Here is a 13,684-nt window from a genome sequence, read left to right on the forward strand (position 1 = left end):
GTAAGATTTAGATTTTTTCCAGTGTATATCGTAGAGTTATGTTTCACAAATCCAGAGTGTTCAGGTGATAAATAAAATACTTTTGTGCCATATCTGTGATTTTATTTTCTACAAAATGAAATGAAATAGCTTAAAGATCATCCTCCAAAAGTGATGATTCAGTGTTTTTACAACCTTTCACAGATGGATGATGCAACGCTGCACATATTGTTGTGGAAGAGTTTGACAAACAGGATGCTTCTTGTGGCCTTGAGCAACACAAACGTGCTGAAACAAGAAGTCCAGTCTTGCACTTTACGTTTAACATGAACCAATCAGTTTCTCATCAGCCACAAAATTTTTTTACTTTGCCGCAATCTGAACCCTGAAGGAGGAAGTGACCCGTGACACACAAAGTCAGTGGGAGAGTTAACAAGTGGGAGTCTTCTGCCTCAGTCCGACTCAGTCTCATGTCGCTCTGCTCCATCATGAAGCTGGGGGCGATCATCCCTCTGTGCGCTCTGTTCACCCTCACCCAGCAGGTAAGAAACACTCGTTCAGCTTCCCTTACACTGCAAAAAGCCAGCTTTCAAAAACAAGAAAAAAAAGTACAAAAATTAGGTGTATTTTGCTTAAAAATACCAAAATGATCTGCCAATGGAACAAGAAAATGTGGCTTGTCAAGATTTTTCAAAACAAGTAAAAATATCTAATCTCAATTAACCCACAAATACCTTAGAATTAGTGTAATTTAACTAATAACAAGTACATTTTTCTTGATTCTAATTAAATACACGTGGCCTATTTTCTCAATATATTGAAAAATATTCTTGAATTAAATAAATGCTAGAGCCATTATCTTGACATAGTGGTATGCACTAGGCCTTATATTTCTTGAAACCAGCTTGGAAACTGTTGATATTCTAGCTTCAAGCATGTACTTACTCAAAACAGGTCATAAAAATAATCTGTAATATCTTATTTAGATAATTAAGGACAGAAACACTTATAAAACAAGTGAAGCAGTCTTACATAAAAACTGCTTACTAAGAAGAATTATCTTATCGGACAAAAAATAAGCATATATCCCTTTGATCTAAGATATTTCTTTTTACTTAGATTTCACTTTTTGCAGTGTATTTCAAGCATTCATGTTTTACACGCTGTGTTTTACTCTCCGGGTTTCAGACGGCATCTCTGGATAAGTGCGCTTGTGAGTTATTTAGCTCAGAAAAAGCTTTCCCTCACGACAAGCTGGAAACAGCGCAGAACAACGCCTCAGACTGCAACAGCAACGCCACCCCACAGAAGGTAATGAATGAATGAATGAGTTTATTTAAAGGACAGCATGCAATACCATAAATCAATACCATTTCATGAACAACAGCAACAAGATGGTTACATCGGATTTAGCAGGAGTGCTATTTTCCATCCGTAGTCCTTAAAGGGGGATGGGGTAAGGAGTACAATTATTAGGGACCGAGCAGTGAAACTGCTTTTTCATTTTAATTTGTTTATTTCTGAATTATACATTTTGACTCATGTTTTATTTAATATTTTCTTTAAAAAAGTCTTTAAAAAGCCTGATTTAAAAAAAAAAAACTAATTATCATTTGGAGCACATCTGTTTTAATAGTAGGTGCATTTTAATTTGTTTGGTGAAATCTTTGATGTTTATACAGGACTTTATGTGTTGGGGGAGTTCATTCCATTCTTTTATAGCTACACTGTAAAGAATTTCCCTGTAAAATAACAGTAAAATACTGGCAGCAGGGACGCCAGTATTTCACTGTTTTTTTTTTACAGTGCAACTACTGTTATTTATCAAACAGTATAATACTGTTTTTTGGATTACAGTACATGACGGTAGGATAACTGTGTTTTAGTAATTTTACAAGGCAAGGCAAGGCATCTTTATTTATATAGCGCATTTCATACCACAGGCAACTCAATGTGCTTTACATAAAGACAAGGCATTTAAAAGAACAGCATAAAGCAGCATTAAAAACAAGCAATTTAAAGAGAAAAAAAACTGAATAGAAATTAAAAGCAATCAAAGAAGAGGGGAAAAAGAAAAATATAAACTCAACCATAAGCACATCGAAAGAGAAATACAGGGCATTTACCGTAATTAATTTAACAGTATGAAAATGTATTTTGGATTTGGACAGCAATTCATTACAAATACTGTTTTATGCTGTTAAATTACAGTTATCTACCGGTATTGTTAAAAGAATGATTTAACTGTTAATTTACATGTGAAGGATGAATATTCAACAGTATTTTACAATTATTATATATATATATATATATATATATATATATATATATATATATATATAATTAATCATATTATTATTAATTATATATTGATTACATTTGACAAATAAATATAATATTTTACAATTATTGTAAAATACAGTCGGATACTGTTGTAAATCCACCGTAAATATACAGCAATTCGTTACAGTGTATATATGAGAAGCTGTTTTGTGCAAAAGCGCTTTTTCTTTTTGGGATGGTCTTGTAATCAGTCTTGTATTCCTTCGTCCTGCACGTCTGCATTCATGTTAACTGTGAGAACGTCTTGTCCCTGCAGACCTTCGAGTTAGAGAGTCTTCTGCTGGGTTTGGAGCGGCGCCTGCCACAGCTGGTGGAGGACGTGGAGGTGCTGGAAAAGGAGAATGACGGAGAGCTGTACGGAGCGCTCAGTCTGCACGTCATTGAGAACGAACTTTTTGAGATCATGCAGCTGTTCGACAAGCTCAACAGCACCGCTCAGGCACACCAGGACCTGGCTGATGAGGCCACTCAGCAGGTAAGCTCTCATCCACCTGCCTCATCGGTGCTTCCATCACTGTGAATGATCTCCACAGTTCACCTCAGAAATGTTTAAATCTCAGATGATGAGTTGTGTTCTCAAAACCAAAGGGAGTCCGTGATAAGGACACCTCAGCTGAGGGAAAATAGATTCTTTTGAACAATCTGGGGAGAGTTTTGCCCCGGATTCCTTGATTGTGTTCGATGCCTCTAAAGTGGGCTGCACAGGGTCCTCAGCCACGCTGCAGGAAGAGAAAAAGATGAGTTTCAAAGAGGATTATACGGAAGCCCAGAGCGGCCGTGGTACGTATAAACTTTTTTTTGATGGTTTTCTGGAGATAACGAGTTAATTTACCGATGGTTTTCGAGGCCACTTTTTCTCCCCAGTCCGCCCCTGTTTATATGTGTTTATATGTATTTCTGGCAAAGGTGAACCCATTTTTACCCCCCTTTCTTTGAAAACTGAATAAAGTAGCCTATGAATCAAACATGGAATGTGGAGCGTTTGTGAAAATGCACAAAGCAAATCTCGCTGGTGTGACGAGCAAAACAACGATCGTTTTCTCGAGATAACGAGTTATTTATCTCGTTATCTCGAGAAAACGATAACGGCACCTTTCATGCATCATTCGGTAACCATGGAGACGGCCTGGTCCCCTCAGCTGGATCACTGAGGTGTAAACGCCCGTTGAGCTGCAGTCGAGCCGGCACCACTCCTTAAATGACGCGGGCTGATATGAAAGTTATCTCTACAAGACAAACAAATTGCGAACACATATAAACAGGGGCGGACTGGGGACAAACAGTGGCCTCGAAAACCATCAGTAAATTAACTCGTTATCTCAAGAAAACCATCAAAAAAAAGTTTATACGTACCACGTCCGCTCCGGGCTTCCGTAGGATTATGACCTTTGAAGGGAAGAACTAAACATTAAGCCAAGTTTCAAGATTACTTATCATTCATTAGAGATAGTTTGAGTTTAAAAAAATACATAAATTACATCAAAATTTACATAAAACTCAATAAATTATTTGATATCTTATCTAGAAAACAAGCTGTTACTGACATTTAAAAAAAAAAAGAGACTATTAGCAAACGGGAAGGCTGTGCCCGAGCTGTTTAAAGCCAGCAGCAACAAGTGTCTCAGGGTTTTGGGTTACCAAGACGATGCTTGAAGAGAGTGATCTCTGTGTTTGGAATAAAGGGATTTAATGGAAGTTTTCTTAGTTTCCACACCCAGCAGGGACTCGTTTATACGGACTGTGCTCCATCAGAGCTGATTTCATGACAGGAGTCCCAAAGAAAAGAATAAATCTGTAAACATATAACTAAATAAATGAGTGCAAATACACGGAAATCAATTAATGTGAAAATATAAAAGCAAATGCCAAGAATATCTGAAAACATTTTAATTTATTTTCACATTTGTGCATTTATTTTTGTAAGGAATCCTAAACAAATGTATAATACAGTGATGCCTTAGATGTAATATCAACTGAAGAACTTATTCATAGTATCAAATGTGTTCAGATTTAGGATCAATAAAGGCTCGTTAATTATCAAATCAAATCAAATTTATTTGTGTAGCACATTTCATGTACAAACAGTTCAAAGTGCTTTACATAAAATAAAAGGATTGCAGCAGGGAGTGGAAGAAGCATTAAAAATACATAAAAGAATATAAAGAGAAACAAATTAAATCATTTAAATGAATTTAAAAACAGGCAACAGTCTAGATAAGTTAAAAGATATTTCATGCATAGACACATGAGAAAAGAAATGTCTTTAACCTGGATTTAAAAATGTCTACATTTGGTGAAAGTTTAATTACAGTAATCGAGTCTACTATGATGAATGCATGGATGAGTTTCTCCTGGTCTTTTTGGGAGAGGAAACCTTTAATTCTGTTGATGTTTCTGAGATGGTAAAAAGCTGCCTTGGTGACAGCTTTGATGTGGCTGCTGAAAGTCAGATCTGAGTCTATCAACACTCCGAGGTTACCAACTTGGTCAGTGATTGTAAGGTCCAGAGTCTCAAGATATGTACCAACGCTGACCCTCTTCTCTTTGCTACCAAACAGAATGATCTCAGTTTTGTCTTCATTTAATTGTAGAAAATTCTCTCTCATCCAGGTGTTTACTTCCTCCAGACACTGACGCAGTACGTCTGCTGGGCTGCAGTCGTCCGGTGACAGAGACACATAAAGTTGTGTATCGTCTGCATAACTGTGATAATTGATGTTAAAGTTCTGCAATATCTGACCCAAAGGGAGCATATACAAGTTAAACCGAAGAGGTCCAAGAATTGACCCCTGGGGGACTTCACAACTCATGTCCACTCGCTCAGATTCATAGCTGCCAATTGTAACAAAATAACTCCGTCCTTCTAAGTAGGACCTGAACCAGTTAAGGACCGCTCCAGAAAGTCCAACCCAGTTTTCCAGCCTGTGCAACAGGATTCTGTGATCTACAGTATCAAACGCAGTGCTGAGATCCAACAGAACCAGGACTGAAACATTACCAGAATCAGTATTCAACCTGATGTCGTTTAACACTTTGACCAGAGCTGTTTCAGTGCTATGATGACGTCGGAAGCCTGATTGAAAGTTATCAAGACTTCCACTTTCATTCAGAAAGTCGTTGAGCTGGTTAAATACAACTTTCTCAATAATCTTGGATATAAAAGAGAGGTTAGAGACAGGTCTGTAGTTGTTCATCATAGAGGCATCTAGAGTTCTCTTCTTTAGGAGTGGCTTAATTAGCAGATCTTCCGTCTGCGCTCTCCATCTCTTCTCTTTTAGACCATTTTTAGTCAAATAAAACAACTCTAAACCGGCAACAATGGTATAAAACGAAGGTAATAGAAGAGCATTCCTCATAAAATGGCCCCAATGTCCCCGCATACGACGTTCCATCTTCATCTTCTCTGTTGGGATATTCGTTTTGTCTCAGCTGCAGGATCTGAGATCAGACATGCAGGACCTGGAGAAGTTCGACACCATGCAGGTGGTCAAGAGACAACAAGCCAACCAGCGTCTAAAGAGAGACCTGGACCAGTGCAAGAATGGGATTCATCCCACTTCCCGACCCACTGGGCCTCCCAAGGGTAAATCCCAAACCTCACTATGGGATGTTATGATGATGTGGCAAGTCGTAACCTCAAGTTGTATTAATGTAATGTATGTAAGTTGTCAATTTGAATCATGAAGTTGGTTGTTTCACTTTGAGCTCATTTTAACCATATAAAGAACCTGAATTATTAGAGTTAAGAAGTATTTATCAAACAGTTACTGCCCCTATAAATGCTTGATTTAGTCCTTTTTTAGAAAATAAAACTAAAAATCACATTCTTTCTCAGGTGCTTGTCCACACGGTCAGTTTCTGAACATCACCGGGCCGAGGGTCTACACAGCAGGGGAGTATCCCGGCTCATACAAGTATGGAGCCTGGGGTCGGGATCCCAAACCGGAAGCTGGGAAAGAGAACTGGCATTGGCTGGTGATGTTGACCGCCAGCAACAGATACTCCAACTACGTCCGTCTGTACTCCACTCTGAGCTCTCTCATTGCTGGAGTGAGCGTCCCAGGTATGAAACTGAGCTGTGGACGGACTCACCGTAAGGATCCCAGTAGCACTGAGGTTGTCCTTTGTATGTAGGAACACTACTTACTGAAGGATCATATCTCACTCCATTTCTACTCGACAGAACAAAATGATAAGTTAGATAAGATCATGGAAGGTCCTCCAGCAGTTTAGGCCTATAGCAGTATAACTATGGGATATGTTTCAGGGTCACCTGAACAATCCCTAACTATAAGCTTTATCAGGAAGGAAAGTTTTAAGTCTAATCTTAAAGGTAGAGAGGGTGTCAAACTGGTTCCACAGAAAGGAGCCTGATAACTGAAGGCTCTGCCTCCCATTCTGCTTTTAGAAACTCTGGGAACCACAAGTTAAACCTGCAGTCTGAGAGCAAAGTGCTCTGTTGGGGAAAAGCCACAGAGAAAATAATATTTATTTCATTTGTTAAATGAAATTGGCTTTCTGCTTGTATTTTTTTCCTTCCAGGTAATGTCCAAATCCACGCCTCTAACCCGACCACCAACACCATCCAGGGTCCAAACGTGGTTCTGTATGGAGGGGCCTTGTACTACAACTGTTACAACAAAGATGCCATTTGTCGATTCAACCTCACCACCAAAAGTGTCACCACGGTTACACTACCGAAAGGAACCAGGTTGGTGCTTAAGGCCAGGAATTGATAGCCAACTGTTAAACATGGCACTTAAATACCTGTTCAACCCATTACTTCAAAATATCAGCTGAGAAGAATACAAGTTCGGATCGGAAACTCATCTAGGAAACAGCTGGGACAGAACAACCAGCAGTAACTCCGGTCCTGAAAGTCCATCCAGCTGGTTGATTTTGCTGTTTGAAAAAAAAATGTTACTTTGTGACGCAGCATACGTTTGTTGTTCGGAAAACCCGAGGTGGAGTTTATGTTGGTGTTTTAGGCCACATTTACACATAGCCGGGTATTTAGAGAAACGAATATTTCCCCCCCTCCGTTTTCAATAATAACATCGTGCACACAACATCGTTTTCAAAAAACTTGTCATTTACATCAACCCACATAAATACGCCGTCAAGCTCCATAATAACTCTGCCAAACCTATTGGCGGCAGTGTAGGGAAAGGAATAAAGCCATGCAAGCCAATCAAAATCCTCAGAATCGAGGACTTTCCTCATGTGAAGGAGGAGATAACGCGAGCAAATATCACAACAAAACTGAAGGCAATAAGAGGGAAATATAGACAGTCAGTGGATACTGGACGCAGGAGCGGCCACGGAAGAGTGGTGCTCCTCTGTTTTGAACTGTGCGAGCAGGTTTGGGCTGGCAAATGCAATAAGGCCAGAATCGTAAAAATTAGTAGAACTTTAACATCATCCATGATAATCCTGATCAGTAGCCAAACAAACTGTAAACATAAGGCGCTCGCATGACGTTAAGCATTTTCTGGCGCATAATGTGACGTTTAAGAACCTAAAACGCCGTTTCTCCCAGTTGACACGGCAACACATAACCGGCGTTATCAGAAATCTCCACTTTGGCCGGAAGTTTTAGAAATAATCGTTTTCTGTGATTAAAAACGGGGTTTTGGTGTAAATGAGAGGCCAAACCGCAGGAAAATATCTGCGTCTTCCTATCGTGTAAACGGGGCCTTGGTATTTCGGTTTTTTTTTCCATTCGGTGCTACCCAGTTTTGTTAGGTCCTGTCTGACGGTTTGTCAGGTAGGGTGGGTGCGAGGAAGGATGCGGATGCAGATTCTTTCAAAAACAAAACTTGATTTATTTTCAAAAACAGGGTTTAACAAAAAGCGCAGCTGAGCCGGATGCCAAAAACTAAACTGTGACGGAAACAAAACATGACTATGGCTTAGAATAAACAAGAAAGGTACTTAACTGTGGCGTGACATGAAAGGTGAATGCAGGGACAAGTGAGGATTTGGCAAAGAACATGAACAAACCGACTAAATACCCCTCCTAAATACTGTGGAGGGTGATTGGTGAATGAGTACAGCTGATGGGGAAAACACAGGTGAAGGAAGTGAAGCTGATAGCAGGGTAGGAGAAACACTGAGGAAAAAGGTGGCATAGCATGGCAACTAAATACAAGACCTGAACCAAAACTTAACAAAACTAAGACATGGTAAAAACTAACTTAAACAGAAACTAAAAACGTGGCAAAAAACCCACAGACATGACACGGTTAAGCTCAGGTATTTTGGGATTAATTAAACTTGGGTTCCCGCCAGGTCTCTCTCTCCTGATATTTAAGATTGTTTTTGTCAAACCCAGTTTTATTAACATCACAGAAAATATATTCCAACACTACCCTTTAATTCAGGAGATACAACTCAAATAGCCTAACATATTTCAGTTCATTCCATCAGGGGGAAGGAAATAAAACAAGAAAAAAATAAATCCGCTCCATGTTTCACTAATGCCCCGTCTTTGTGGTCCACAACACCTGAAACCGTCACAAATGTGTTTAACAGGGCTGCCTTGTGTGTTCTGTGTTTGTTTAGCCCGTAGTTTGTGCACATCCGCAGAATTTGAGGCTACTTGTTGGTAAGCTGTGATATGTAGGTGACCAGAAGGGGGCAGTGTAGGGCCAAAATTTAACCAAATGCGTGGTCATAGGGTCGGTGGCGGTATTATGGCGTAAAGTTTTGAAGACAATCTTGTAGAGTAGGTCTGCAATTACTGAAATCTTTCCAACGTACTTTTGCTTCTGCACTGTGACACATATGCTAATAAAAGCAGCTGGTTCGGAGATCAGTGCAATTTTGGAAACTCAGAGGAAAACGTCCAGAGAAACAGAGAAGGGACAATATTGGTGGATAGTTTTTTTTTTTTAAGCACTCCCCTCGCGGAGTCCTCCGGTAACAAGCGTAGTACACAGGCAAGTATGTGAACAATTTGCCCACAACGGAGAAAAGTTGCTTAGGGAAACGTGTGATTAAAAAGCAAACATTCCCGGCCTAATGCTCCTTAAAGTTGAGATGCCTGAATAAAATGTGAGAAATCACAGCAGATCAGTTAACTTTTCTGGAATGATGTAAATACGGTGCAACATAGTAGGTTCATAGGTTCTATTTGTCATGCAAATAAACATGAAGTCCATGGAAAGGCTGAAATAAAAATTCAAAGAAAGACGATTCTTTCAGGTCTTGTCAATCAACTCTTCTTCTTCTGTGTCTTCCAGGTACAACTCAAAGGGTAACTTCTGCCACCTGGATGAATGCTACCTGTATACAGACCTGGACCTGGCCACAGATGAGTCCGGCGTCTGGGTGATCTACACCACCACCCAGGACTTCGGCAACCTGGTTCTGTCCAAGGTGGAGAAGGGTGAAAACCCGGAGCTCGGCCAAACCTGGCGCACTTCGGTCTACAAGCAGAGTGTGACCAACACCTTCATGGCCTGCGGCGTGATGTACGCGACACGCTACGTCGACAAAAACACGGAGGAGATCTTTTATTCTTTCGACTCTGCAACAGGGAGGGAGAACTTCAACGTTGGCATCTTCATCAACAAGATGTCTCCTAACATTCAGTCCCTGAACTACAGTCCAGTGGACCAGATGCTACATGCCTACTGTGACTCCTACATGGTCTCCTACAAGGTTTTGTTTGAGTAAACGGATGATAATTTTCCTTAAGAGGCTTCAAAGATCAGCAAGAACTATTTACATGTACTATAATATCCAGCACATTCTTTAAAAATGCTCCAGATGTCAATAAAAGTTCAAAAACACGATGCCGTTGGGAAATCTCTTGTTGTACAAATGCTGAATTTACATAAATGTAAGGGAAACTCATGCATGTGTCGGATTCATTCATTCGGCTTTGCTGTCTCACATCTGGATTTGGGAACCGAAAGTTTCCTCCTGCAGTCAAAAGTGACACAAGGATACAGAATGTGGAAACAGGGTGAAACCTAAGCGGATACCAAAGTAAGATAAACCTATAATAGCAACTAAATAACTAGAAGAACCCATCATTAGAAACCAAGAAACCAAAAACACAAAAATTCAGACCATGACAGCATCTACCCAACAGTTTTGTTCAGAACCCAAAATCTACTTTGTGAAACTTGGTGGAGCATCTGCAAACCTTAATCTTGGTCTTTGGGTTTGTTAAAAACCGGGACAATGTGGGTCTCAACCAGCACTGATGTTCAAAATTAATTGTTTGGCCAAGATCCCATCGCCAAAACCGATTGTTTTTCTATTAATTTCTTCCTTTGTCTAAAATCAGTAAAACTGTAGAAAAACAGTTAGAATCTCAATCCTTCATCTCTGAAGGAGCACAAATTATTTCAAATGTATTAAACTTTTATTGTAACCTTTCACATGAGGAAAACCCACACTTTAAAAGCTCTGTTGGCCTGTTCAGCTGTTACACACTCAAAGACTTCAGTCCTTGAGGGGCCAAACAAAAAATGTTTTTGTGAAACATAGAGTGGCTGTTATGGAAGTAAGTTGCCACCGACTGGATGTTTGCTGAATCTGCAGCTGCAGGCCAGGCCTGTTGGTTTCAGGGAAAGTTTGTGATGGAGAGGAGAGAACCCAAATGCAGATCAGCAGATTGAAAGCTTGATTGGTCATTTATTAGAAAACAGAAACCAAGAGCCGGATTAACCAAGAACTGAACTGTGAAAACTATAGACAATAAAACCTAAATACAAAACTAATCTGATCAGATGAAACATACAAGGGAACGAATTGACTACAGCACATTTCCAGAAGGTTGTAACAGTGAGGATCTGATAAAACCTGAACTGAACAAAGGAGTTTATATACTTGGGGGAACTAATGAGGAAGCAGCTGCAGCTGTGGTTGATTGAGTTGGAGACAGCTGTGGAAGTGGAGCTGAGGATCACACATGAAAACTGAGGATACTAAGAGTAATCAAAACCTAAACATGGGACTGAATGCAGGGACAAAGTAAGCTTAACCAAGAACACAGAAGAAAAGACTAAGAAATTATGACAGAGAAAAGAGAGGGAACAGAAAATTAAAGAACAAGAAACCATGAGAATAAAAGACAATAATAAAAGAATAAATCCTAATTGAAACCAATGGCTCGAGAACACAAACAAGAAAACAAAATACAGAAAATCTAAGACAGGAAAAAAACAAAAAATCCACAAACCCAAACAGTAACATCCGATAAACATCAGCTGGGTGTTTAAGCTGGCTGAAAACAAGGCTACAATGAAATTTTAAAACGATTATCGATGCATCACGATACACTCGCGCCCGCTCTTCCACCTGTGTGACAACTTTGCACTTTTAAAGCAAAGTACTTTTAATGATCCATCATTAATTTACTACCAGCTGCTTTTATTTATTGGTTCTCAACGACTGAATACGGTCATAAATCCTTCGCATAACAGTTTCAAAGGACTTTGTAATTCGCTTCAACTTTTCAGAGAATGATGGTCTGAATGCCATGTTGTGCCAAACAAATTTGCTTTGCCAAGGGAAGCTTTATGGATATAAATCTAAGCCCTAAACATTTATTTATTTATCCTTGTTTAAATCATATATCACTGCCGAACCTGACAGGCGGAACAAAAAAAAAAGAGAAAAGAGACAAAGATACAAAAGAAACAATAACAACGAAAACCGGACAAAACCAGACAACCAGCAGAGACTTGATGTAAAACTCCCCCACGGCTGCTGTTGGAAAACCAGGCGGAGAACTGTCAGGAGCACCTGCAGGAAGACAAACCAAGAAAACACAAACAGCAACAACACAAGCAGCAAGAGTATGAAAACATCACTGTGGATACTAATGATTAAAACCGCATGATGACACATAAGTACACTCTCAGAAATAGGGGTACAGTACCAGTCCTTTTTTGTACCCCCTAGGGTTAATTATTGGACCTAAAGGTACATATATGTACCTTTTTGAGGGTCCAAAAGGTACATATACAGTATGTACTCAAGTGGTAAAAGGTACATATGTATCTTTTTTCTACATGCTGGGGTACAATAGACAGTCTGTGTTAGGCTACTTCCGTATAAGCGTACAAAATTGCCACCAGAGGTACAAATCACAAGGGTACAAAACTATACCTTCTGAGGGTACTGTCCCAGTGACAAGCCATTGTACCCCTAAAGGTACAATTCTGTACTTTATTTTCTGAGAGTGTACATACGTAAATATATGGCATAGGAGTTACATGAATTGTGCTCAATAATGAGTGCAGAGGGCCACCACCGCCCCAACCGGAATCAGAAGCAGGCAGAAAGGGCCCCAAGACCTGGACAACTGGCAGCCCCCGCAGCCCTCGACAGAGGCCCCAGGGAACCAGAAGCGCCAGTCTACCGGCTGAGTGTCGAGTGCAGGACCCAGGGAGTCGAAGAACTACCCAACCTCCCAGCAGAGGCCCCGTCTGACACCAGGGAGGACCGGACCACCCGACTACCAATGAAAGCGGGCCAGCACCCACTCCGATGCACCAGTTTGCAGGCAGTGCGGCTCTTGTCCGAGTCAATTTTTTCTTAAAATCTATAGAAGTCGAAGTGCTTCCAAACGCTGGCTCTTAGTGCAGGGGGTGTTGGTCATAATTCCTGCCCAGCCATCTCCTCGTGACTCCGTTATGAGTTCTCCATAAACTGTCCAGGTGCTGCGCTTACGCACTTCCGGGTTTCGTTTTTTATGTTCCTCAAAATCAGGTTATTGATTAAGATGAAGATGATCTAGTTTCAAATCAATTCAGAATCGTCCACATCTGCCTAGTGATGCATCTAAAAGTAGATTTTACCCCCCCCAACCCCTCGTTTACGCACTATGTTTCTGAGTATGGCGCCGCTCTAGTGGCAGCCAGCTGCAATAGCGATGTTACGTCTCTCTTTGCATCTCGTAAACAATCTAAAGTCCTTTTTCTTCTGTGAAAACACAGATTTCTGAAGAGTTTTTTCCACGTTGGTTCGGATGCTGCGCTGCTGGAGTTTCTTCGCATTCCGTTAAGATGCGTGACCATGGCAACTGTAAAGTTGTTTGCCCGTGAGAGGAACTGATTTTTCAAAAACCCGAGTAATGCCTGGATCAAGACTACAGATCTGGGTGAGTTGAAGAGGAGACGGCGAGGATGCCAAACGGGAATTTTTTCTACAGAGACATGGCGAAGGAGGAAGGCTTGCAGCGCTCGATTGGAAACAGATGGTGTGATCCTGCACCGTGAAGAATTTCCCCGTAAAATAACAGTAAAATACTGGCAGCAGGGACGCTTAGTGGTTTTAAAATGAGGAGTTTGATCAGTAAAGAAATGCTTTCATCAAAACAGAAACATAAGCCCGCAATCAT

General features: G+C 40.4%; 1 protein-coding gene across 1 annotated transcript; it reads left to right on the top strand.

The window, feature by feature from the left end:
- The first annotated feature begins 413 nt into the window (after window positions 1-413).
- LOC142384380 (olfactomedin-4-like) lies at window positions 414-10,182 on the top strand. The gene is made up of 7 exons (XM_075470572.1): window positions 414-521; window positions 1,168-1,290; window positions 2,579-2,797; window positions 5,752-5,905; window positions 6,158-6,385; window positions 6,865-7,033; window positions 9,567-10,182. Exons 1-7 carry the CDS (start codon window positions 450-452, stop codon window positions 10,000-10,002), a joined length of 1,401 nt encoding a protein of 466 aa, XP_075326687.1. The 5' UTR covers window positions 414-449; the 3' UTR covers window positions 10,003-10,182.
- Window positions 10,183-13,684: the final 3,502 nt, after the last annotated feature.

The sequence above is a fragment of the Odontesthes bonariensis genome, chromosome 7 (genome assembly GCF_027942865.1).
Source record: "Odontesthes bonariensis isolate fOdoBon6 chromosome 7, fOdoBon6.hap1, whole genome shotgun sequence".
Classification (NCBI taxonomy): domain Eukaryota; kingdom Metazoa; phylum Chordata; class Actinopteri; order Atheriniformes; family Atherinopsidae; genus Odontesthes; species Odontesthes bonariensis.